We start from the raw sequence: 24050 nt of genomic DNA, 5'->3' as shown, positions 1-24050 counted from the left end.
AGCAGATGCCCGAGCCACGGAGAGCACCGCACCCTCATACATCATGTGTTTCCCCACATAGATTCCTAAGATAAAAATTTAACTTCTAAACCAGGCACAGTAAGAGATTAGCAACGGCCACTGATAATAAAAGAACAATTCTAACAATATACTGTAATGCAAGTTACGTGAATGTGGTCTCTCTCTCTCTCCCTCTCTCTCTCTCTCAAAATATCTTATTGCGCTGTCCTCACCCTTCTTATGATGACAGGAGATAACAAAAATACCGATGTGACAAGGTGAGGCGCCGCTGTGACACAGCGTTAGGCTACTGTCGACATCCGGACCGCACATCAGAAGCAGGATCATCTGCTTCCAGGACGCGGTTGACCGCAGGTGAGTGACCCCACGGAAAGCAAGCCTGCCTCTGAGGGGGACCACTCTATGACTTAACCATCGGAAATCCTTATCATGAAGCCCAATTCGCTCCCACGGAAAACTTTATGTGACATAATGGCGAGTAAAGAAAGCAGGATGCAAAGTTGTATCGGTAGCAGGATTTAAATAACATTTAAAAACCTAGCATAAATAAATAAATAAATAAATAAATAAATAAATAAATAGATAGATAGATAGATAGATAGATAGATAAATAAATAATATAAAAATAAATAGCAAAAATAAAATAATAAAAATAAAATAATAAATATAAATAAAATAATAAATATAAATAATAAAAATAAAAACAGTCTTCTGGGGGCACCAGGACGGGCATTCACCTTCCTCTGTCGGTAGAAGTTGTTAGAGTAATAAACCAGGTTCCAGAATGACGAGACCAAGTTTTCGTGGCCACAAGGAGTGGGCTGTCTCTGATCTCGGCCGGGCCATTGGAGAGCAGGTGCCGAGGCCACCCACGCCTCCTCTCCTGCCCAACCTGTTCATGCCCTGCTGTCCTGCCGGTGCCTGTCCCCACCACGCCCACTGTCCCATCACCAGCCACTGCTCCGGGCACCCTGCCTGAACTGTTGCATCCCTGCTTTGTGCCCTGCCCCAACTCAGAGTGGGATCGGCTGCTGCACATGGAGCAGGCCGGACCCCACAGGTGAACCCCTCACGTGGAGAACGTCTATGGCACCCGGGGCCCAGCTCCTTCTCTGCTCTGTCTTTGCTCCTCCATCCCTAGGGTCTAACCTCAAGGCCACCATGGGGCTCAGATGGTGATCGGGGCCTTGGCCATCGTAGCGCCGTGCCCACCCTGATCTCAGCAGGGCCAGCACCCTCACGCAGTCTTCTCACCTCCCATGGAAGCGTCCACTATATCTCACCAGCTAAGGTGAGTCCTACCTGCAAAGAGGGAGAGAAACATAACCTTTGCAGCTGGGCTCATCTTCACAGAAAACTCCACATTCCATCACCAAGGAAGGAGAGATGGGATTTGGTCCTCTGGTCCCTTCTCCACCCAGCAGCAGAGCGCACCTGAGCACAGGTGCGTCGGGTCATCCTGTGTGCTCTCCAGAGCCCTGTCTTACTCAGAGGGCAGTCCCAGCAAAGCCCTGCTTGCTCATCTCCTGCCACGAAGGCCGCAGGAGCAGAGACAACACCGTATTGTGGAAAAATAGGACGTGCAACCTATGGCGTATGAAGGAGCCTTGCCAAAAAAAGGCCAAATCTGAATCTGAATCTGAATCTGAATCTGAAGGTGCCTCTACGTTAGGGGTTATTAACCTGGATGGAGACCAGAGGCAGACGTCAGGGGTCCACGCATATAGATGAGAAGAAGAATCTTTATTTTCATGCGCATCTAATATAATGTAACCTTTGCTTCATTCGTGACCCGGGTACCGGCGGAAACCACAGAAGTCCCATATCACAGGACGATGTGGCACCCCTCTGAGCATCATCTGTGCTCACCACTGCTGAACTGCATGATTTAATCAATGCGTGAAGATGTGCATGGTGTACAAACTCAGGTTGGGCTCTCCAGAAACAGGCCCTGAGACGAGGACTTGCAAGCAGGTACTCTGGGAAATTGGGGCCATTAAGGGGAGGCGCACAGGGAAAGGAAGGTGACAGGGAAAGGCCTCTATGAAGATGATGCCAGAGTAGGCAACTGGACCCGGTTGCAGCAGGAGTCTCTGGGACATGATGCCACCTGCATGCCCTTCTCTGAAGGCTTCTGACAGGCAGACAGAGCAGCCACGTCAGCAATGGACAGTTGACCGAAGGGATGGAAGGGGACAGTGTGGCTTTGGACAGTTGTGTCACCATTTGGGGCCGTGAGATTTTGATAACTGTGTCTTGATATGGTCAAATTGCTCTGTCGTCCCATATGCTTGATGCACTTGGGAACATTTTGTGAAGGGATCCATTGGCTTCATCAGATGCGTAGGATCCAGCACCATTAAAGGAAGAGCTAACTGTGGGTTAGAAAATCCAGAGAATGGGGACAGGTATTAGGGCCCCTGGATGCAGGTATTAGGGCCCCTGGATGCCCATCGGCAGATCCCAGCTTATGGGAAACCCCACTGGGTGAAGGGGCACCGACTCCTCCAGCCATTACAAGGAGAACCAGAGAGGTGTAGGGAAACCCCAGATTTCAACTCAAACAAACTGTCAAAAACTTAGGATGATGATGGGAAATGAGAGATTTCAACAGACTGGATGTTTGATGAGTTTAAGGAACTGTGGTTTGGGGTTTTTAAGGGATGATATGATCTGATACTTGGGTTTTTTAAAATCTCTCTCTCTCATCTCCTAGAGTCACATCCTGGAGTGTGACAGACGGGGTGATACATTGAAGGGGGTTCAGAAGGATGGGGCAGGGGGCAGGCAGCAGATGGGGACAGAGATGGAGCAAAAGGGGTCCCCAGGGGGTCAGCGGACCTTCATCACACTCCTCTCTAGGCTTCGATCTGTCTACAAGTTTCCAGAATAAAGACTTAAGAATCCCCGTGGCCTTATCACCTCTGTGCGGGTGGGTTGTGCCTGGCCCTGCCCCCTGTCCCCAACCCCCAACCCCCTCCTCGCCACGCTGTCCCCACCGCCTCCTGGCTTCTGGACTCCATCACGCACGCACCTCTGCTGGGGCCTGACCTCATTCTGTGTGGGAGTTTTCCGAAGTTTCTGTAACCAATGACCCCAAAATAAGAGAAATTCACTCTTAGGGCTCTGGACGTGAGAGGTTGAAGACGCAGGTGTGGGAAGGCCTGTGCTCCTTCTGGAGACTTCTGGGGAGAATTCAGGCCCTGCCCTGCACAGTCTCCGTGGCCGGTGGTCCCTTCACCATCAAAGCCCCGCCCAGAGCCTGTGCCCCCTCTGCTCCCCTCAAATAAGCCACCACTGTACCCCCAGCTCAAGCCCCTTGGCTAATCCCATCCGCAAAGTGCCTTCTGCCTCGTGAGGGACAACCACAGGCCCTGGGTTAGCAGGTGGGCCGCTGCGGGGCGTGTTATTCAGACCAGACTGTACTCTGGTCTCCACCCAAAGGTCACCATGTCCCAGGGCCTCCCCTAGTCACCACCTCTGAGGCCACACCCCCAGCCCCCAGACCCAGCCCATCACTCTCCTTTGTCTTGCACCTGAACCGCTGCCCCACATTTGGTGTTCGCCCACATGTGCGTCCTCTTCCTCACTGAAATGGGAACCAAGGGAGCAAGGGCTCCTGGACGCCGAGGAACATAGCAGATACTCATTAAAGTGTGTTGTATATGGGAATGGATGCACGAATGAATGAATGAATGAAGGCTAACCTGACCCTCACTGCTCCCTCCATCAACTGCTCGTCTTCCACTCAGCATCCCAGCTGCACCCGCGGCCCGGCTGCCTACAGACAGGTAGCCCTGCAGGCTGAGCTGTTCACCCCAACAACTGCAGGTGACCGTCATCCCCAGCTGGGGTGGGGGGACGTGGGGAGGCGGAGAAGACTTTCCAAGGGCAGCCTCTCGGAGGACCGCCAGCACACAAATGTGCTTTGGCAACTCCCGTCTTTGCAAAAGGCCCTCCCGGGGGTCCAGGCCTCCTGGGGCTCAGCCTCATTCCCCTGAGCCTCCTTGGGGTTCGCGTCTGAGAAGGATGGTTCCTCCTTGACCACTGGATGCTCTTTCCTGCCATGCTTCCTGCCTCCCCCGGCAATTTGTCAGCACCCCAACCTGCACGGAGTCCCAGCCAAGGCCCCCTCCCTTCTCCCAGTCATGCCCGTAGTCCAAGTGCGACCCCGGGATGCAGACACCCCCCGAGTTAGGCGTGTAGCGCAGCCCTCTCGGGGCTCCAGCACCAAATGTCCAACTTGGTCTGCACCTGGCACGGACCCTCAATTCCACCTCCATCTCAGTTTAAACTATCATCCAAGACGAGGCTAACAACCCTCGCCAGCCCCGACTCACCCGCGAATCACCACGTATTCGCGGTTCAACCAGGACGGGGTGAGCTGCCCCTTCCCCCTCTTCCTCTCCTGCATCGAATTGATCAGTAAGTCCCCAGGGCTCTCATCTCCAACGGATGCCTTGATTCCACCCCTCCACACCACCCTCCGGCCCCCAGACTCCAGCCCCCCGCGGACCCACGCTGCAGCACTTTCACAACGCAGCCACTGCTCAGTAGAAGCCCATCACACGCACACCCCACACCTGGTATACACCTGTCACCTCCCCTGACCCACCTGGGCCAGAGCCAGGCACTTGCTCGTCGGTGTCGTCTAGGTTGACTGCGGGATCACAGGGACAGACCAGGTCACTACTGTGGTCCCGGTGTAAGTATTGATCACATCCCCTTCACTCTCGGAAGGGTCCAGACGCAAGCAGTGAGCTATACAGGCATCTTCCTTGCACGTCACGCCTGGCAAGCGTCTGTTGTGTTCTCTACTGAGTTTCCCAAGAGCAAAAGTTGCAACCTATTTGCACGTGTTTCTATTACCAGCATCCAGCACGGTGGACGGCACATAAACATTCACTAACCCCAAGGACGAACCCACTACGGGATCCAGGATGCTGGAAGTGACTCTCCTCTGAACATGAGCCAGTCACACCCTCTTTGCAAGACACGATGGCCTGTGGACCATTTAGGCTGAGAAGGTTCCCTCAGCCATGCCTCCCCCACCAGGGGAGCCCCGATCACTCACCTCCACACATGCGGTTCAGCCTCTGGGGAGCTGAGGCCAGGGGATCAGGGTGGCAGGTGCACTGGGATGAGCCCTCCATGTGCAAACACTGCTCCCCTCCGGAGCAGGCACTGAGATCATCGAGGAAGCATTCGCCAACATCTATTGACAAGAGGAGTGGGTGAGACACTCGTCACAGCCCTAAGCACCTGGTCATTCCCATTAACCTCCAGGCTGGTGTCCCAAGGGCTGAAGAAGTGGCTTGGGCAGTGATCCCAGGGTAACTTCTGTCTCAGAGAGCCCCTGGGCCGGCCGGGCGCCTTCATCCACGCGGATGGCCCACGTCCCAGACACGCGGCGCGCTCACCTTGCAGCGCTATGGGCACCCGGCGGCAGTGGCAGGGGTTGGCTGCTGCCACCAGCAAGAACTGCTTAGGGGCTGTGTCGAGTCTGAAGGGTCATGAAATGAGGAGGTCCGAAGCTCCTGCCTAAGAATAGAGCCTGTGGACGGGCAGTCTTCTGGACCAGAAAGAGAATGGAGCTGCCCCTTGGCGTTCAGAAGAGACCTGTCCCTCTCCCGCCAGCCGGACGGCCTAGCAGAACCCCAGCCCAGACAAGGCTGCTCCGCAACCGGGATGAAGGGGGACAAAGCAAGGCCACGTCACAAACCTATCCAGGCCAGGCAGGAAACACAGACACCGGGTCACCTGCAAAGCAGCACCCCCCGTCCTGGCTGAAATGAGAGACTTAGCTCTTCACCAGCTATGGCTTCTCGTCGTGCTAGCCTCCCCCTCCTTCTAGACGAGATTACCGAGACACCCAGTCTCAGCATTGCACATGCTCACTGGGGTGTCTAACCTGGAATAGAGATAGAGGCCCCCTTCCTTAGACTCTCCCCACACGGTCCTGCAGTAAGACTCTCCAACACCCCCCACCAGATGGCCCGGGCTCCCCTGCTGGTCCATTCTCTCTCTCTCTCTCTCTCTCACGACCTTGAGTCATAAACTGGACTTGCTCACTACTGGTGCATTCTCATGGTCTCTGACCGGGGTGGCGGGGGGGGGAGCCTCATCAGAACAGACAGGACAGCCCCTTCGGCACGGCTCAGTCTGGTCTTCAGGAACAGCTGCGGATTTGAAGGCAGTGGCATGCAATCCCCGGAGCTTTCGCTGGTCTCCAGACCCTGGCACATTCTTTTTTATGTATGACCTTTGGGGTCACAGACTCTCCAGCAGCAAGAGAGACCGACTGTCCCTCAGCCCAGGAGGCAGCAGGTGCCTCCCGCCATGAGCAAGAACGTTCCACGGATGGAGCCCAGCCTTCCGCTCCCACGCCATCCACAGCTGCTCTCAGGCTACAAGGACACAGCCGAGCTGTTGAGACAGAGGCCGTGCAGCCCGCAGCCAAAAATATTTACTGTGTGGCCCATTTCAGAAAACGTTTGCTGACCCCTGGCAAAGACCCCCCCACTCCCACCCCAAAGAAGAAGACCAGGTGATTTCTTCCAGAAACAAGACTACTTCTGTGTGTTTAGCACAATTTTGTGGCTGTGCTACTAACCGGGCCTCCTAGGGCCAAGGGTGTCCTTGGCAAAGGTGGGAAATGGCAAGAGGGAAGGTTAGGGAGCCAAGAACTGAAGAAACAGGCTGCGGTTCAGTTGTTCTGGGACCTGCTCACCAGCACTTGGGTGGAAGGGGAATCCGGGGTGGAAGGGTGTGGAGGAGACACGAGGGGGCCAGCGAAGGGAAGGGCGATGTCGGTGCAAACCCTTCTGGGGGCGCCTGGGGTCACGTAAGCATCCGACTCTTGGTTTCAGCTCAGGTCATGATCTTGGGGTCGTGAGATCGAGCCCCAGGTCAGGCTGCACGCTCAGCGGGGAGTCGGCCTAAAGAATCTCTCCTCTGCCCTTCCCCCCACTTGTGCACCTGCTTGCTTTAAGATAAATAGATAAATCTCTTTAAAAAAAAATCCTTCACCTTGGAGCTCAGAGTTTAAACTTGGTTTGGGCCAGAAAGAGCTAAAGACAGGTCAGGCCTCCCCTCACCCGCTGGACCGTCCGTCCTGCAGCCCCCCCCATGCCCCCCACCCAGGGGAGGACGGAGGGAAGGAGCAGTACCTTGCACCTGGATGTTGATCACTTCATAGACGCGCTTCACGACCTCGTCCAGCATGACGGAGACGGTGGCCACGGGCACCGGCCGCGGCAGGCCCAGCAGCAGCCATGACACGGTGGTGGCGGCGTCCCCGCTGGCTGACTGCACGGGGTGGACGGCGGGGCGCAGCGGCTGCAAGGCGCTGGTGACCTGCGAAGCCAGAGTCAGAGCGTCCCTCGGTGGACGGGCACCCGTCACACGGACGGGGAGACTGCAGTCCAGAGAAGTAAAGACTGTGCGCACACGCGCGTGCACACACACACCGCCCCGCCCCGCTCCGCAGAAAAGACCTTCTGCAATGGTTCTCTATCTGTCATCATCCCAGTAAGAGCCCTGCCAACCAGATCCTAAATACTTTTGCAGACAGGTGTCGGGTGTTAAACGAGGGTCCCTCCAAAAAAAAAACCCGTGTCGAAGTCCTAATCCCCAGAACGCCGGAATGTGACCTTTTTTGGACATAGGGTCGTTGTAGATGTCGTTAGTTATGATACGGTCATTGGGGTGGGCCCGGGACCGGGACGACCGGTGTCCTTCCACAAAGAACTCTGGACACACAGACACGACAGGCCCGAGACAGGGGCCTGGGACGGACCCTTCCCTTGCGGCCGTCGGCTGGGGTGGCCCTGCCCGCACCTCGCGTCCAGACTCGCGGCCTCCAGAAGGGGCGGTGCGAGCCTCCCGCCTGCGGGGCTGCGTCAGGGCCGCCCCAGGACCCCGGGTCCCCCTCCCCCGGAGGTAGACGTAGATGGGGTCAGGCACCGTCTCCTATTGGGTATGCCCGGGTTTGCTTCCCATTGTGCTTTTGAGGCTTAAAGATCCCTTTTCTCATTTCCTGCACATTTGCTTTCCCGGTCCTCTGGCCTCCAGACCCCGGGACCACGTTGGTCGCACGATCACCGGGAAGATGGGTGGCACGGGGGCAGGCCCTGCCAGCCAAGCCTCCCTGGGGGCGCCCCAGCAGCCCCGACACGCCCTCACGGGGGACACAGGGCTCATCAGGTGGGAGCCAGAACAGGGCACCGCATGGGGATCCCTGAGTCACCCATGGGAGACAGGACCCCTGTGGGTGGTAACAGTCTGCCTGGAGCACCCGACGGGGAAAGGGGTGACCCGGGACAGTAATATTTAAAACACCAACGACCGCCTCTGGGAACCTGCATTGTCAGCACGGCCGTAAGCTCGCGACGTGAACTGCCGAGCCCTCAAAGCCCTGTCCCAGGTGGGAGGTAACTGAGGCACAGAGAGGTAACTCGCCCAAGGTCACACGGGGATGAGTGGCAGTGTCGGGATTTGCCAGGCAACCTGGCTTCCCCTGGCCAACTGGGCCGCTCCAGCCCCCCAAGAAGCCACAAAGAGACAAAAATCACTTGCAGTTGGGACAGTTAAGGAGGCTTCCTGGTGGAGGTGACGCCTTGGAATAGCTGTCTAGGTGGGCAGCCCAGAGCAAGGTGAGTGGGAGTGCCATCCGTCCTGGGGCTGCCCCTGCCGGCTGGTCCAAACGCCAGCAAGGGACCCCATTCGGTGACCGACACCGTGAGCCCCAGCTACAGATGGGGCATGTCGATGGGCCCTAAAGGTCAGGTGGGACCAGCCATGTCATGGGCCTGGCTCCATGCGGAAGGGAGACGTGGGGCCCCTTGTTCAAAAATTATTGCAGGTTTCAAGAGGCAGCAGCTGAGCATTAAGCCGAGGGTGAGGCCCTTGTATCCATGGGGCGGCTGCACGGGTCGCTCGCCCAGGAAGTGACCCTGACCTGGGACTGTCACCCTGGGAAAGCCGCCCTGCGGTGACCAGGAGCCATGCCCGGGCCATCCCAAGGCTCCCAGGACGGTGGTGCCAGCAGCTGCGGGCAAGGACTCCCGGTGAGGAGGCTCCGCAGGTGGCAGCAAGGACGAGCTGTGCCCCCCACGGGGGCCTCTTCACCAGGACCCGAGTCGCCCCTCAGGGGACGCGCGGCCACATCTAGACACATTTTTGGTTATCACAGCGGGGAGTGTTCCTGGCTTCGTGTGCGTGGAAGGCAGGACCCTGGGGGAACCCTGTGATGACACGTGAATCGTGCGGAGGCCGAGGACCCTCATCGACGATTCCCCGCCCAGCGCTTACCAGGATGCCTGCAGAGCGAGGACCTCAGCCACCTTGAGTGAGGTTAGTGAGGGCACAGCTCTGGAGCTGAAGCGTCTACACTGGAGCACGCTTTGATTTAAGCTAAAAGATCGAGGGTTCCGTGCTCTAAGCGGTGAGGGGGTAGCTGACATCGCTTCTGCCTCAGAACAGCTGCATACTGCCGGGTGTACGTTTTATTGCACATAAATCACACCTCTTTAGAGCTGTCTTTTTTTTTTTTAATTAATAATTCACATTTGGGGGACACCAGTGGCTTGGTGGTTGAGTGTCTGACTTTGGCTCAGGCTGTGACCCTGGGATCCTGGGATCAAGTCTCACATCGGACTCCTTGCATGGAGCCTGCTTCTCCCTCTGCCTATGTCTCTGCCTCTTTCTGTGTCTCTCATGAATAAATAAAAATCATTTTAAAAAAAAAAGAATTCACATTTGGTTCAGAGTCAGGCATTTTGGGGTCACTCGTGGAACTTCCCCCACCCTGGATCCCCACCCAGGGTCTGCACCTGTACCAGCCCTGGGGGACCTGCCCTGGAAAGGAGGCCGGACCAGGCTCCCCACATCCCCCACCCCCCGCCTCACCTACCATGGAGTGCAGAAGCCGCATGTGATCCAGGAGTCGGGGGTCCACTTCCTTGAGCAACTTGAAGTCCATTTTCACCAGGACAGTCACATTGTACCAGAAGGTCACCGGGTTCCTCTCTGGAGCTGCACGAGGGCACATCCTGATGAGCTACAGGCCCGGGACAGGCTGGGGCCCACGGAAGCCCACATAAATCTGCCACCAGGGACAGCGTGGGACACCCCTCACTTCTCTTACACCCCGAAGTATATAACCCTACACACACTGTAGAGCATATTACCGTGTATAATGTCCCTAGATAATACTGGATACGTCATAAATAACTTAGACGATAATGTATATAGTGTAGGAGTATAATTGATTCACGTTATACATAATGTGATATTTTGCACCGTGTATCCTGTTACTTCATCCTGTATTAATACCATATATACTATACGGATGCTGTAACATTGTGACATAGATCCCATATGATATATATACATTATTTATCATAATTTCCCTACTTCTGAACCTTGACCGACCCGTTCTCCTGGGGGCAGCCCACGGTCAAGACAGAACTTTTCAGGGGCACCCGGTGGTTCAGTGGTTGAGCATCTGCCTTTGGCCCAGGGTGTGACCCCGGGGTCCCGGGACGGAGTCCCACATCGGCTCCCTGCATGGAGCCTGCTTCTCCCTCTGCCTGGGTCTCTGCCTCTCTCTCTGTCTCTCATGAATAAATAAATAAAATCTTTAAAAAAAAAAAAAAAAAAAAAAAGAGCAGAACTTTTCAGACCTATCAGGTATGTCGTGAGGGCCAGGCCACAGACCTGCCAAACCTGTGCCCTGAGAATGGCCTTGGTCCCTGTGGTCCTGCAGGGCCACCAGTCACCAATTTCACATCTCCCTGCTGTGACACAGCTCAGCTTCCAACCAGCACCAGCCGGAGCCCCCGGGCTTCCCCCGGGCACACTTGGGAGGTTGGAGTCCCTGCTCTTCCAAGACTCTCTTCCTTCCTCGGGGCACCTGGGAACTCTCCGCCCCCCTGAGATTTCAGGGGCCAGATTCGGACAAAGACATTGCCCAGGAGTGGAACGCGCCCATGCACACGGCTGCAGGCTCTCTGTGAGACGGAGCTGCTGCTGCTTCTGGAAACCCACTCTGCCCCAACCTTCACTCAGACCGAGGCTTCAACCCTACCTCGGGGAGCAGGAGCCACGCAGTGGTGGCCCCGGGATGAGGGGCAGCACTTCCGAAGCCCGGGGCAGTCGGTGTCCAGCATGCATGGTGACACAGGTGCTTCTGACCCCACCTCCGGGCAGACCCCAGGTCTCGAGGCAAACTCCCTGGACCGATTCAGGGCTGGGGGGAAAGGGATCAGCGGTCAGTGATGCCAGCCACAAGCACTGCTTCGGGCACTCCCGACGCTGGATGCCATCTGTGGTTCCTGGAGACACGCAGCATGACCTGCCCAAGGGCCGTGTCCGGGCTGGGCATCGCCTCACCACGTCCTGCAGAGCAACCATCCAGAGCCATTTGCTCTGACTTTAATATAATATAGTCTGACCATCTTTCCTGGGAGGAGACAGTGTGAGCTGGGGGGCTGGGTGTCCCCTCTTTCTAGGCCAGGTGCAGGGGCTTCACCCCCCAGAGACCCCCTTGTTGCTCCGTGTCCCACTCATTCACTCACTCACTCATTCAATATTTACAGAGAACTTACTATGCATCAGGCATGTGCCAGGCACCCAGGATTCAGCAGCAGGCCAGAGGCAAAGTCCCTGCCTTCAGGACACTTAGATTCCAGGGGCAGAGCCAGTATGCACATAGACCTAAGAACTAGCCCCAGGAGTGGGAGAGACATGGGGGGCTTTTGAAGAAAAGGGCTTTTGGAGACTGAGATGCAGCAAAGCTACCAGAAGAATCCATGCCCTCAAGGGGACCTGGCCAGGAGTCTCGGTGCTGGCGCTTAGGGTGATGGAAAGCTCGAAAGCAGGGAGAACTTGACCCTGGGGAGGCCAGGATGCCGCCCTCAAGGCGGGGGCGCTCTGCTGGGGGTGCTTCTGTGACAGGACCTGCGGCAGCCTGAGCGGTTGCACGCCCAGAGGTGCAGCTGGGCTCAGGACAGACGGGGACGAAGGGACCCTGGCAGCTGAGAGCTCGAGGCAGCTGGGGGGCAGCAGGGAGGGGCCCAAGGAAGGTGAGGCCCCAGCGCAGGCGTCCGAGGAAGGGCCTGTGCCATCCCCAGCCTTCCTGTCACCCACCCTGGAGACGAGCACTCCAGCTACCTTGGGTGTCAGGCAAGCCCGGGCGCAGCTCCGTCTAGATTCATCTAAAGCCCCACACCCCCCGGGACCTCTGGAAGTGCAGTTCCGGGCCCTCCAGACTCCAGGGAACGCAGAAGAGGCCAGCAGGTGACCACCCTCTGCAAACGTCCCTCGAGGGTGGGGAGGGAGATGCGTGGGGTCCCATGTGGAAGGGAAGTGGAGGGGCTGCAGTCCTGGGGACAGTCTGGGTCCCCCCACGGTCTCCACAGAATGCTCCACAGACAGAAAGAAGCGGGGGAGGTCCTTGTGCAGGAGCACATCACCCAGGGTAGCTGTGCCAGCCAAGGAGGGGAAGAGAAAGCCGGAAGTGCCCCGAGGGGGAGAGTCTGCATCGATCTTCTGGGGGAGCCAGGACACCAACGGCTCGCTGCCTGACCCATGCTGCTGAGCGAGGGCCTGAAAGTCCCCCTGGGTACCGCTGTCCTTTCCACGCTGTCTGTGGCTCCCCCGCCACGTCCCAGACATGCAGGTGCCCATTCTGGAGTCTGAGGTCCCAGGGACGTTGCCACGCTGGGCCTGGCTCTGGGGACATGGAGCATGGGCCTGTGGTGCAGCCTGAGACTGTCGCTGGGGTGCAGACACCAGCATCCCTGCAGGGCCACCGCTCAACGACCTCCGGCTCGCTGCCTTCCCTCCCATCCTAAAAACCAACGGTCCCGAGGCTAAGGAGACATGAGACCAGATGTCACCTGGGCTCCCAGGACAGAACAAAATGACACTTGGGGGGAAAAAAATAGTGAACTCTAAATGAAGCGTGAAGTCGGTTCCTCCGTGGGGACCAAGGCGCCAGGGTAACCGAAGGCGCTCCCCTCGGGGGAGCCGGGGAGGGAGAATGGGAACCACCTCTCTACAAATCTACAGCCAGGCCAAACCCAGAGGTTCACTTAGATGCGAAGCAAAACCAGGCCACGGAGAAAAAGCGGCTCCTCGAGAAACGATTGCTCGATTGCGCGATCGCAACGGGTCACGTTTCAAGGTCACGTTCACCTGAGTGCGGCTGCTGCCCGCGCTCCTCCTCCGTCCTCACCCCGCTACCTACTCTCTGAGGGCCCAGGGGAGCAGTCAACAGTTCCAACCGGGTGGAAAGTCAAAAAGCCGCTTCTCCTTCCACGAACTCGGCACCGACAGTGCAACGGGCCTGCCCAGTGCCTGGCAACCCACGATTGGTCACAGGCCAACCAGACAGCAGGGAGGTTTCCATCGCGACAGTGGCACCGAAGTGTCCCCGGGGCTGGGAATCTGACGGGGGCCCTGGAATAATCGTTTCCACCCTGCATCCTTCCCCCCATAGGGGTCCTGGTCATCCGTAGGGGAGGAGGGGGGAGGGGGGAGCCTCCCGGCCCCGTGGGGTCTCGTGCTCGCCCAGAATGATGAGCCCGCAGAAACCAGGGGTGTCACCCCTGCGGGTGGGCATCGGCCAAGACTCTCCCCACCCAGAGAATCCATCGCCAGTGAATCATCCAACCATGCACAGCCGTGTTTGTGCCACCCGAGACGTCGGGAGCAACTAGATGCACGGGGCGGGGGTGAGGTGGGGGGGGGCTTGCTTCATGAATGCCGCTACCTCCATGCCCACGACACGGCGCCACGTGGCCGCTAAGTCACATCTATTGACGGGAAGGATGTTCCAGGGGAATTGCTAAGTGGTAAGAGAATTGCTAAGTGGTAAGAGGGTACAAAGAATCCCAGCCGGGGCGACCGGGCTTTTCTAGAATGCCTGCCCTGAGCAGGGGCCACGGGAAAATATGGACCACGGGTATACGCGGGCAGCGGGCGACCGGCTAATTTCTCTTCGTTCTCTTCTAGGTTTCCAGCTGTTCGGCAAGGCTCGCGCGTTCACTTCTGTGATTGTATTGACGACACATTTAAATAAAGTCGTGGGTGATTTATCATTGTTTCCCCAACGCTGGACTTGAAAAAAAATAAATGGAAAAAGTCATCTAGAGCGCAGAGGACATCACATGGGTACCCATAACTGCCTTCCCTTTTTCAGAAGGCCCGTTGCTGCGTGGGCGGGGACAGAAGCCAGCCCGTCTGAGGGGTTCGCGGTGGCCCCGGCCCAGAAAACCCGTCGCCGAGATGCAGGTCACCCCACACTCGGAGGGAAGGGAATCTGCTGCCCTCCTGCTGCCCCCCCCCCACATTCCTAGGCTTGTCCCCGCCGCTACTGCAGGGTCCCAGCCCTGCCTCGTTCTGCGCAAATCGACCCGCGGGTGTCGCGGGGCACCCCAGAGACTTCCCACTTCCCTTCCAGCCTGTCACCAGGCACCTCTGAACGGGTCTGATCATTCGCTCGAGCTTTGATCAAAGGAGGCGAGCAAGCGTGAAGAGGGCGGTGCTGCCATCCGCTCGGCCCGGTGGCAGCTGCATGTCACCCCTGCCCTGGCATCGGGCAGGGGCCCTCCTGGGGAAGAGGCCCAGGCTCTGTGCCGCTGTCGCTACACCGCTGCTCCTCCCCCCCGCCCCCGTCCCCTTCCTCAGATGCCACAAACTGAATGCGGCCGGGGGCGGCAGAGACGCGGCCCAAGTCGGTGCCACGTTGGTCGAGGCACCTGACACCCCTGCCCCCCACTCCGCGCCGCCGTCTGTGACCCCATCTGCATTAGGGCGATGCTCCGGGCCAGCCGGCGGCGACCAGGCACCTACCCAGCTGGCCTGTCATAAAGGACACGGGCAATGAAGACCCACTGCCTCCTCTTCTCCTTCCTGCCGGGCTCCCACACAGCTGCCAGAACGACCCCCCAAGACCCAGGGGGAACCCCTGCCCTGCTCAGCCGCCTCGGAGGGGCCTCTGATGAGAGCTCCAGGGGACTCCTCCCTTTCTCGCTCCCAGTGTGTCCCCCTTCCACAGCCTCACCATTCCCTGTGGGTCCCCCAGAGAGCCCTGCCCATGGGACTCTCGGATCTAGAACATTCTGGGCCTCCCCACACCTGCTGAGTCCCTAATTAAAGGTGCCAACGCTTCAGAAGTGGGGCTGAGGTCCCACAGGAGGCACTTCCTGGGAGCTGGCTTGTGGAGGGCAAGAAAGATGAGGAGCGGGTGACAAGGAGGGGACGCCACGCCAGCCCTCCGTCTCCCGGGAGAATTAGCTTGTTGAGCCCCGCAGGGCAGCCGCCCGACAGAAAAGCACCAGTCAGCGCCGGTGGGGCTGGCGGGGCTCAGACCCTGTTGGGGGGGCTCCTCGGACGCTCTGGACAGATGGCCTCCCTGGTCAAGTGATGTCACAGCAGCAGCGAGCAGGTGGGAAGAGAGGATGGATGGGACAGGGTGGCGCCCACCTCTGCCACCAAATCCTGAACCCCCAGACCGAGGTGCTACGGCCTGAGGCCTCCCTGACACGGGGACCCCCACACTCCCCAGGAAGAGACGTGCTGCTGCTGCCAGGCAGGACTTCCTGTGCACATGTGGCCCTTAGAGACGGGGGGACCAGTGTCAGCACAGGAAGGGGCTCCCCAGACCTAGCCCCTGGCATGGCCCCACCCTGAAAGAGCCCCCAAGGGCACCAGTGGGGACCCCCCCACCCCGAGCTGAGACCAGGCCCTGAGGTCAGCCAGAGCCACCTGGTTTTTGGCGGCGATGGCCTTGGCGATAGTGGTGTCATTTCACCCGTCATCTCCATGTGTGGCCGTCCCAACAGGGTCAATGGGAAGGGTCAGCCATCCCTGTCCCCTGTGAGGTGGCTTCGGGGCCCTGAGAAGGGCACGCTCAGGATGACTCTGTGTGCCAAGCCCACATGGCCCTTCTGCAGAGTCTGCACCAAACTCTGGGAGGGGTGGGCGCCGACCCCCCAGGTGTGCAGCATCCTGGCCGTGGGCCCCAGGGATGCCTCCCCCCCAGACCCCCAGAGTGCTGCTCTGTGCACTCTGGAGATAGCACCCTCCTGTCTAGGGGCGGCCCCTGGAAACTCAGGGGAGCCACACCCTCCCCACTTCCCCTGCACGGCAGGGTGGGGTCAGGGACACCTTCTGACAGCTCCGAAACTCATTTTAGATCTGGTGTTGACTCAACTTTAACCACCACCGCCCCACCCACACGCACACACATGCATCCTTTCCCCTGGAAGAGGTCTTCTGGAAAGTTCTCTCTAGGTCAAGAGGCTGAGCCCTGAATGTTCCAAAGCCCAGCCCCCCTGGCCTCTCACGCTTCCCCGGGCACAGCCACCCTGGCCGCCCGGGGAACTGCCTCAAGCATCCTCCAAACAGCCCCGAGGAAGGAAGGGGACCTGGGGGCCCCTGGGCAGTTAGGGGGTGCCGAGAGGAGGGTTTCCCTTCCTTTCACACAGTGGGGGCTCAGATTAGGATTTCGGGTGAAGGAAACACTCATTCCACTACAGCTTTAAAAGGAAACGGTCGGCTGCCAATATAGAAGAGGTTGCAATGCTGGTTCTCAACCTCAGCTACACGTTCAAATCACTCAAGAGCTTAAAAAAAAAAAAAAAAAGTCCCAATGCCCCAGCTGTGCCCCAGACCAATTCTATCGCCTTCTCTGAGGATGGGATCCAGGCATTAGCATTTTTAAAGCTGCCCAGGGGCCTTGAGGGTGCAGGCAGGCCTGAGAGCGGCTGCTTGAGAGTGAAGGTTCTCAAAGGGGGGCCCCCAGAGCATCAGCAGCAGCGGGGAACTTGTACTCCTCCCGGACCCGCTGGTTCCGAGACCTGGGGGTGGGCCGGTGGCCTGTGCTTGGACAGGCCCTCCTGACCTTCCTCGCGCACGTTCTAGCCTCTTGCAGGAGGGCTAAGGGGTGCGAACAGGGCCTGTGCTGAGTCCCTTCAGGGGTCACAGGGAGAGGGCAGGGGAGGGGCCCCCCCACCTACCCGCCGGCCGCCCCAGACTCACGCAGGACACAGTAGAGGCCCAGCTGCTCGTAACCCGCACAGCAGTCGGTCACGTTCCTGGACACGGGGACCTCCACGGCCAGGTACTGGGTTCTGTACACCGTCTTGGGGCATCGCCTCCACGGGATCCACCCGCCGCAGGGAGCGTGGGTCACGTGCGACGTCTGGACAGCCTCCACCTTCTGGATGGTTCGGGTCACGCTGTAGTTGCACAGTTGGAAGCTCAGCAAGGAAAGGCCTTTTTCTACGGGGTGGTTGGGGGTGCGGGGAGGAGAGATGGAGGAAACAACCAAGGAGAAAAAGCCGAAATCAAATGGATAGAAGGGGTTCTGGACCAGGCCTCCACTTCTGCAAGAGCAGGGGAGACAAGACCTCCTGCCCCTGCACCCCCTGCACCCCCTGCACCCCCTGCACCCCGGGAGTCTTCCACCAGCCCACAGAGAAGTCAGGCGATTGCGTGAACTCAGGCAAGTCAGGTGTAAACGGGGACCCTGCACGCTCAAAAGTGCTCTCCGCAGACACAGACGGTAGGGACCAGACATCTGGGGCTCAGGTCCCCGCTCCCTGACCCGTGTCCCCCAGTTCTGCAGGCTGGAAAATCCTGTGCTCGCCTCTGAATCTCCACGAGCCTCGAGGGCCTCACATGTGAAACGAGTTCGCCACCGTTCCCTCCATAAGGGCTGCTGCGTGCCAGGCTCAGGTCCCAAGGGCGGCCTTTTTCGGAATAAGCAGCGGCCCAAGCACACAGGAGACGTTCCCAGGTGGTGAAGCTCAGCGTGTGACACCCACCTGCCCGCTCCGTCTCTGCGTCTCTCACCTGGAGCCCGGTTGCTGTGCACAGACGCCCACGGCCCCCATCCCTGGGTTCTCAGGACCCCCGGGCACCCCTCCCTCTCCAGCCTGGGTCCTGGGGCGTCCCATCTGCCCGTGGAGCCTCTGTTGCCTCGTGTAGCAGGGACTGCTATGGGCCGAATCGTGTCCCCACCCACCCCTCCAAAATCCACGTGCTCAAGTCCTGGGAAGGGGTGTCTGCAGACCTAATCGGTTAAGATGGGGCTACGCCGCACTGGGTGGCTCCAATCCATCATGACACATGTCCTTACAAAAGGGGGAATCTGGACACAGAGACAGACACGCACACACGCGGAGGAGGTCACGGGAAGACGCAGGCGGACGTCGGAGAGATACGTCTACTAGCCAAGGAGCGCCGAGCCCGTCCGCAGACCCCCAGAAGCGGGGGCAGAGGATGGAGCAGATGCCCCGTCCCAGCGCGGGGGGAGCCAGCCCTGCTCACACCCTGACCTCCGGCTCCTGGCCCCAGAGCTGGGAGGAGGAAAATCTCCAGGGCTTGGAGCTTCGTCAAGGCAGCCCCAGGGAGCCAAGGCTCCACACCGGCCTGGGCTCTCGGGGCAGGATGAAGGGACGGCCTGACTGCCCTTTACACTCTCAGATGCCTGACCTGTGAGCCGAGGCTTTAGGAAACTGTCCCGAGTGCGTACCCCTCGGGGACAGGAGCTTTGTGTCGGCAGCAGAAATCGTCAGCATCGCCAGCACCAGGGCGGCGCCCCCAGACTCCCTCCCTGGGCTTCACAGCATCCCACGAGGGTGCAGAAAGCGAGACTCTGGGGGCTGGCGACCCCCAGGGAGAAGCAGAGCCGAGCCAGCCCTCCAGCCCAGGTTGAGGAGGGGGCCCGCAGCCTTGCTCTGGGCAGAACCCGGGGCCGAACCCCAGCACCCAGAGCGAGCCCAGTCCAGAGCTACACCCACGGTGCTGACTGGGAGGCAGCCACGCAGCAGCCTGCTGCCCCCCCTCCCCAAAGGGGAGCCGGGGCGAGGAGTGGGGAGGCCCTCGTGCTTGGGGTGGGGCAGCAGAAACCAGCTTCCCAGCCCAGGGAAACGGCCTGGAGCTTGGATATCCCTTGGGTGAGGGACCGGAGATGTGACGGTGTGACAGCGTCCAACAGCCTTGTCCAAGCCGAGGCTTCCCGCACTGAGAATTTGGCAAGGTGGCTCCAGAGTTTGTTTTGTGTCGTATCCTAAGAGGAGATGCTAACCACTAGCGAAGGTACGTTTCCCAGGCTCTAGAGAGCCGCTGTCTCCAACCGATCATGACAAGGTCCCAGCGGAGCATCAGCAGAGCCCTCTTGCATCAAAAGTGCATGCACGCTACACACACACACACACACACACACACACACCCTCTGAAACTCTGGGATGTTTGCCTCATTTTGATTTTTGCGTTCCTCCAGAAGCCACCCCGGTCCTCTCCACACCTGGCTTCTTAGCAGAGACCGGAGGAGAAACCTTACAGCAGAACCTCCCATCCTGCAAATCCTTCCAAGAGCCATCAGCGCGGGAGCCGGGGCTCCTGGGTTCTGGTCTCAGACTCGGGAGAGAAAGCCCTGCAGTGAGCGTGGTCCTGGGTCCTGGTCCTGGTCAGAAGATCCTCATTCACACCAGCTTCCCCCAATCCCAGCTCTGTGACTCTGAGCATGTTTCATGCCCTCCCGGTGACCCCATTTTGTCATCTGTCTTTTTTTTTTTCTAAGATTTTATTTATTTATTCATGAGGGACACAGAGAGAGAGAGGAGAGACACAGGCAGAGGGAGAAGCAGGCTCCATGCAGGGAGCCCAACGTGGGACTCGATCCCAGGACTCTAGGATCACGCTCTGGGCTGAAGATTGTGCTAAACCACTGAGCCACCCAGGGATCCCCTTTTTTTTCTTTTTTTTTTTAAAGATTTTATTTATTCATGAGAGACACAGAGAGAGAGAGAGTTGTCATCTGTCAAATACTAACTATGCCCTGGAATGAAGGAAATGAAGCTCTGCCTGCAAAAGCAATACCTGGTCCACGAGGGCAAGGAGCTGTGTAACCCTGACACAACCCCGAACCTCTGCCCCCGAGTCCCCACGGCACGGCGAGGGTTCCTGACAGCTCCAGCTTCTCGATGCTCCCATCCTCTCTGCCACTGAGCTCTGGGGTTCACACGTTACCCATCTTGCAGGGAAAATCAAGCAAAAGAAATCACGAACCAAAATTTGGCAGCGGGTGAAAAAACTTTAAACCAGTGCCAAAATGAAGTCGAGCGTAGAAACCGAGTGGATGTGTTTGAATTCCCAACTGAATAAGACAGAGTTCAGAGGGAAATGATTGTTTGTGCAGGTTTGCAACCTCCATTCTCCGCAATCCGGGGCTTCGGAAACCGGGCATGCTCTCAGCAGGAACAGGTGCCCGGCAAAGGGTTTGGGCAGGTGCCCTCGCTGGGTCCCTCACTGCCCTGCCGGCCACTTTTCACCTTCATTTACCGAGGAGGACTCTGGGGCTGGTGGACCCCAAGGGGGGGAGGGTAGCTGGCCGTGAGAGCCCACTTCACCATCCCCAGCCTGCCAGGCAGGGGGAGAAGGTTCGAGCCAGAGGCCCTGGCAAGGATCATCAGGGTGGAAATTCGGGCTGCTGCCGGCCGTGGGGCCAGAGGGGGGCCTCCCTGACCGCTCTGGGTCCCCCTGCAAGGCTCTGAGACTCGGGGCAGTCTGCAGGGCCTGCGGGCCTGCCGCACCCACACCACGGGCAGAAATGCAGAGTTGCAGGCCCCTCCGCCTCAGAACCTGCACGCGAACTCCCCCGGCCCCCAGCTGACCCAGAGGCGCACACACACCACCTCTTTGGTGGTTGCCAGAAAGTCTGGCAAGACGGAACAGATGTCGCCTCTCAAAGCGGACGCTCCTTTGCAGGCCCACCGTCCTCCGGAGACCTGCTCCCTGGGAGCTCCCCGCTCCCCCGGCATCGCCCACGTGAGCCCCGAGCCCTCACCTGTGAAGCCGCTGGCCTGGCTCCGGCCCACCGCGCTGACCAGAGCCAGCAGCGCCAGCCTCAGCGTCCTGAGCATGGTCGGCGGAGGCTGCGAGGCTCTGGGCCTCTCCCGAGCAGCTGCACCGAGGGGCCTGGGCCGCCGAGCCTGGAGAAAGGGCCCTTCTGTTCCCAGTGCCGCCGCCGCGGTGGCGATGGCTTCAGCGAGCGCGCTCCGAGGGACCAAGTCCCTTATGCCAGCTCGTTAACACCTGCCACCACCACGGCCGCGTCCCTCGGGGAACCCGCGTGGCCCAGCCCATTCTCGCTCCAGACAGATGGCATCTTTCAGGAAAGGTGAGTACCCGACCACCAGGCGGCATCGCTAGGTCCCATCTCGCCGTTACGCAGAAAACCCATTTCAGGCCCAAATCTGACTCCCTCCATCAAGCGCAAAGTATTCTCTTACCTTATCAGCGCGAAAACAGCACCACATCAAAGTGGTACATCGGGTTCAGAAAAGCGTCCTTCACACAGTCGGGACAATACAGATCAAAGCCATTAAAATGTTCGCAGCCCTCGGCCCCGCGACCTTTTCCTCGGGGGCTGGGGGCAGGGGAGGGTGGCGTGAGGGCCGCGTGGAGCTACTGCCCCAGAGATGCCCGCTCCTCGTCAGCGCCTACGATGGCGTCGAAGCAGCCACCGCGGGAGAATGGGAGCGTAAATCAGTACAGAGCACCCAAATGCAACATCACGCAGACGCTGCTGCTCCCCGTGCAGACAGGGAAACGAAATAAAGCCAAAACAGTCCCTTGGCATCGAACTCCAATAAAAAAATATATATATATGTAGAAAATATGTACATTTATAAATATAAATATACATAAAAATGTAGAAAAATATATATATATAACATACAAAAATAAATTTATATATATATAAAAAAACAAAAACAACACAACAACCAAAAAAAAAAAAAAACAATCTCTTGGAAAGACCCATCTCCGTGCGCACTTCTGCAAACGTGGGCACAATCCAGAGAGAGCCCCAGAGCTTCAAGAGGAATGGTGTGGGTGATGGGACGACAGCTGGGGCATGTGGTCCCCCCCGTGGCTGTCCCGGGTGGCGTGGATTTGGACATTTTGCACCAGATGCTTTCTAGCCGGCGTTGCCGTCCGGCTCCTCTGCTGGAACCGAAAGCTGGAAGCGCATTTTTAACTGCCAGAGCTCCCTGGTTCTACCGAGGAAATGTTCAGACGAGGTAACGAAGATCCATGTTGGCTGTGGGGCTCACGAGGGCTATTCCCTCGCGCCCCAACCCCAGAAGGGCTCTTCCAGAAGGGACCTTCAGCCTTGCCGCGCGCCGACGTTGCTACGTCGTTTATCCTCAGCAGACGAACCTGTGGGACGATTAGCGGCTGCACCTGCGTGCAGATGCCAGGGCACGAGGCATAAACAAAGGTGTGGAAACAATCCCGCCGCCGCCGAGGGGCTCGGGGCCAGGGTCCTGGAGGGCAGCAGCCCTGGGGGAAAGCCAGTAGCACAGGATGGACTGGGGAGCTGTGCTGAGGTTTAAAAAAAAAAGGTCCAATAAGAAAATACATTTTAAAGCTGTAACAGTCTTCAACAAAGGAGACTTTAATGGGCACTAACAATAAATAGAAAAAGTATTATAATTTAGGGAAGTCTGGACATTTAAAGATGTGAGACATTTAAACACCCAGGGGGTTCAGTGGTGGAGCATCTGCCTGTGGCTCAGGGCGTGACCCCGGGGTCCTGGGATCGAGTCCCGCATCAGGGTCCCGCAGGGAGCCTGCTTTTCCCTCTGCCTGTGTCTCCACCTCTGTGTGTGTGTGTGTGTGTGTGTGTGTGTGTGTCCGAATAAATAAATAAAATCTTTCTTAAAAATTAAAAGATAATTTTTTAAAAAATGTGAGTTGAATCTGAATTGCGACATTCTATTCTATTCTGTCTTGGAACCTTTGCTCCTATAAGGTACGAGTGCTATAGCATGAAGGTGCAGCCAAGGATAATACTACCCTCGGTTGAAGCTGGTCCGTGCGCTTTCTCTCCTTTTTAGAGCCACTGGAGGAAGCCGATCCCTTATCCCCATTGCACAGATAAAGAGGCTGAGGGTCAGAGAGGCCGCGTAGCCGGTGACCTGGGAGATTCGATCCTGAAGCCCAGATTCTTTGCGCTCCCCTCTACCCGCTGTCTGGTTGGACGCAGCCAGGAGAACGTCCAGCCAGACCGCCCAGGAGAGCAGAGCCAGGTCAAGGCATCCTTCCAGCCGAGCACTTCATGCTAACTTGCAACTGTCCATAAAATGTTGTCATGTGTCATGACGCGCTTTCCCTTTATAGTAAAACTCATATTTTTAAAAAGAAAACCTCTCAAGATTGACCGTCTGTCGCTAGCTTTGTGCTCCCTCCACCTCCTTCTCTTCCAAGCCCAGAAAGACACCCAGCTGTGTTGTTCTCCTTCCACCCGCGGTGAGGTAGTCCCCTCCCGTCCCCACGCGGGCATAGTCTTCCGTACGGCGGCCGCGGCGGCCGCGGCGTTTTTCCACGTTTCTCTTCCATGTGAACGCTCCGAGGAGCAAACAGCCCTGCACCCAGCACCCAGCAGCGAGAGGGGCGTCCGTCCAGGATGCCATGCTCGTCACTTCCAAGAAGTGTCCTGTCACATGTCCATCCGGCCAGGACCCCCCCCCGCCTCCGCCCCAGGCTCCCTCTCCTTGGGCGGCACCTCTGTGCAGAAAACAGCGTCTCGCTCAACACGGTGTCCGAGATCCCAGAATCTGGGAAAAACTGCCAGCGTGCAATGCTACTCACATGCACCCACTCACCCACGTGTGCATACACACAGTCGTGTGCACAAACGGTCACACTCCGTGTGCGCACACGCACACCTGATCTCACATGCACATGCTCACCTGTATATATGCACGCTGGCTCACGCTCGAGTGTGCGTGCGTGCTTACACACTCACATTTTTGCCTGTGTGCATGCACACACTCAGGAGTGTTTGTAGCTCACAGTCTAACGTGTGCAAGTACAGACATGCTCAGCTGCTGGCTGGCTCACACGCTCACGTGCGCGTGCAGACCCATGCCCACACACTCACACACACACACAGGATGAGGATGGGCTTCCTGTCCCTGGAACATGTGTCCAAGGACGTGAACTGC

At 58.0% G+C, this 24050-nt stretch overlaps 1 protein-coding gene across 1 annotated transcript in view; it reads right to left on the bottom strand.

The window, feature by feature from the left end:
- UMODL1 (uromodulin like 1) overlaps positions 1-20960 on the bottom strand; it is a 61074-nt gene extending 40114 nt beyond the window's left edge. Inside the window, exons 1-6 of the mRNA XM_049104703.1 lie at positions 20885-20960; positions 17071-17313; positions 11111-11272; positions 9935-10056; positions 7191-7377; positions 5096-5236 (exon numbers count right to left, since the gene is read on the bottom strand). Of these exons, the coding sequence (XP_048960660.1) occupies positions 5096-5236; positions 7191-7377; positions 9935-10056; positions 11111-11272; positions 17071-17313; positions 20885-20960 (931 nt within the window). The remainder of the gene's footprint in view (positions 1-5095; positions 5237-7190; positions 7378-9934; positions 10057-11110; positions 11273-17070; positions 17314-20884) is intronic.
- Between the last annotated feature and the right edge of the window lie 3090 nt (positions 20961-24050).

This window comes from Canis lupus, chromosome 31 (assembly GCF_003254725.2).
Source record: "Canis lupus dingo isolate Sandy chromosome 31, ASM325472v2, whole genome shotgun sequence".
Taxonomy (NCBI): Eukaryota; Metazoa; Chordata; class Mammalia; order Carnivora; family Canidae; genus Canis; species Canis lupus.
Note: the sequence above shows the minus strand (reverse complement) of the source record. Positions and strands in the feature narration are given on the sequence as shown.